This window comes from Nicotiana attenuata, unplaced genomic scaffold, assembly GCF_001879085.1.
Source record: "Nicotiana attenuata strain UT unplaced genomic scaffold, NIATTr2, whole genome shotgun sequence".
Classification (NCBI taxonomy): Eukaryota; Viridiplantae; Streptophyta; class Magnoliopsida; order Solanales; family Solanaceae; genus Nicotiana; species Nicotiana attenuata.
The window spans coordinates 572,364-574,929 of record NW_017670459.1 but is presented as its reverse complement, the minus strand read 5'-3'; the positions used below and the strand labels follow the sequence as shown (position 1 = coordinate 574,929).

At 34.6% G+C, this 2,566-nt stretch overlaps 1 protein-coding gene across 2 annotated transcripts in view; it reads left to right on the top strand.

Moving 5' to 3' along the window:
* The window catches only part of LOC109239738, a 10,604-nt gene extending 9,443 nt beyond the window's left edge, over positions 1 to 1,161 (top strand). The window contains exons 8-9 of one of the 2 annotated variants that reach the window (XM_019406324.1): positions 213 to 479; positions 967 to 1,161. In XM_019406324.1, coding sequence (XP_019261869.1) covers positions 213 to 479; positions 967 to 1,148 — 449 coding nt within the window. In that variant the 3' untranslated portion in view covers positions 1,149 to 1,161. Of the gene's footprint in view, positions 1 to 176; positions 480 to 966 lie in introns of both variants that reach the window. The other variant, XM_019406323.1, reaches the window with a different exon arrangement.
* Positions 1,162 to 2,566: the final 1,405 nt, after the last annotated feature.

The following is a 2,566-nucleotide window of genomic DNA, read 5'->3' as shown; positions in this document are numbered from 1 at the left end:
GGGGGGGGGGGGGGGGGGGGGGGGGGAACGATATTGACTTGAACTCACTTCTGATTCAACCTGACAAATGTTTCATTTTACGAAACTGTCTCAAATGATACCTTATTTTGTGATGATGCACTATTCATTGTATATTGGGTTTTATCTGTTTTCTTGGCTCGGTTCATCAACCTTAGGAGAGTATAGCACTGAAAAGCTTGTGGAAATGATAGCTTTGCATTTGGATGCTACTCTTGCAAAATGTGACACATGGAAGGAGTTGGCGTGTTGCTTCCTGAGACTTTCTCAATGTGAAGAAGATTGCATGTCTGTGTGCTTCAACGGTGAAGGTAGTGAGAAGCAAAATTTCTTGAACCAGATAAATCAGATTCCAAAAATATTTAGGAATTATGAATCTAGCAAGTCTTGGAGGTTTCGTTGCAGATGGTGGCTGACACGTCACTTCAGCCAGAGCATACTCACTTCAGATATTGATTCAGGTACAGCTTCATGCCTTTCTTCTTAGCATGCAACTTACTTGACATGTTTACCATGATAAAGGTCCAAATACTAAAGCTTTGGCGGCTTGATCTTGGTTTGAGGTGATTAAGGTTGTATCTGTTTTTGTTGCATAGGATCGACCCCCTACCATCAGTTCTCGTATTTCTGAGATCTAAATCACCTTGAATTTTATTTGCCTGAAAATAGTTGTGGAAAACTGCATGGACCCTAAAAAAAAGAGAGCGTTTGGTGATCGAGCTGCCAAAGCCAAGAATAGACTTTACAGTTGTATAGATGAATTTAGAATATTGACTTTACGATGATTTTGTTTGCACTGCTGAAGTACGGCATCTTACCATAGAGTAAGATATCGTGGTTTTTAAGTAAAAGCGCAGTACCTTTTAAGGTGTTTTCGTCTTTTTAGATGCTCTTATTTAGATATTGCCAGTACGTTTCTTAATACTGTGATTTACTTGTTGAGTGCAGGTGATTGGGAACTGCTAACTTACAAGGCCGCGACGGCATGTTACCTTTACGGGCGTGAATTTATGTATGTAGTGAAGGCTAGGGAGTGTTTGGAAGAGGAACCAAGTAACAAGAATATGTCTTCCATTTTGCATATGCATGCCAACAGTTGTACTGGATTTTATTTCAATGTACACAAGTAATTTTTGTGCTGAACTGCCATCTTTTTCCCTTCTCTGTTTTTTTAATTTGGGCGAGTTGTCAAGCACCTCTTCTCAATCCGGGAGTGGTTTTCCTCTACGACAGTGATAGACCCATGATTTTCACTATGGGCGTACATGGATCGGGTTGGTTCGGTTTTTATCAAAACCAAACCAAACAAACTATATCGGTTTGGATTGGTTCGGTTTTGTCGGGTTTTTTGTTACTTATATACTATTTCAATCTTACTTTGTTAAATATTTGATAAGTAAATATCTATTTAGTAAAAATATAAAAAAATTGACAAACATATTATCGATTAAATATTCTTATGGGAGAATTCTATTAGTAACACATAATAATTACTTTTTTAGTCATCTGACAATAATTTTTTGTTGATATACACTTCCAGTTTAACTGATTTAGTAATTAAACATAAAAATCAATATGATACCTGAATATTAATAACCACTTCACATTCGAAAAAGATTTAAGAATTTAATAGATCTTAACATATGATATGAATATGGAAGAACAAAGACATAGATGCATTTCAGTAACACTTGATAAGAAAGTGATCATACAACCCACTATTTAAGGTCAATAAATATGGAGCACTTCATATTCTATTAAAATTTATATCCCGCAAGAGAATCCCAAATATTTCTAGACATTTTTAAAGAAAATTCTATATAAAATCTTAAAAATATATATAAAAAGTATATATTTTATATGTCAGGTTGGTTCGAATTTTTTTACTCAATACCAAACCAAATCAAACCAAACCAAGTCGGATTTTTAATCGGTTTGGTTTGACTTTTCGGTTTGGTGCGATTTTTCGGTTCGGTTTGTACACCCCTAATTTTCACTAAGGGGAGTCAAAATATAAAGAATTAAAAATATGAAGAAACCAAGTGTAATTTTTCAGCAAAGTGTGACTACCGTGTAATTTTTCTGTATCGATTGACACGCCTTAATATAGGTGGTTCTGCTGCAGCTTTAAGAGATATCGTCCTTTTGAAGATTAGAAATTATTTTACCAAAATAAAATTTAGCGGACCTTCATAGTAATAAGATTTTAAATTCAATAACAATTGAATTTTTACCATTCTTTAGCTATAAAGGCGGGAGTCTTGTCTTGATACTGTTCGAACAAAAAGTTTGACTCTTTTGCCAACTTCAATTATCGATAATAACAAAGGTAAATCTAAGCCAAATATAATCAACTTCAGATCTAAAAGTATAGAGCGAGAAAAAATGAAAGGTGAGAACAACCCAAATTTATTGATGTCATTATCTTATCTCATATCAGAAGAAAAGTTTGTTGACATTCTTAACCAAGAGAAATTGTAAGAGAAAGAGTAGAGAGGAAGAGTGAAGCCCCTCTTTTCCAGAGATTTTCCCTCTATATATAGCTCCT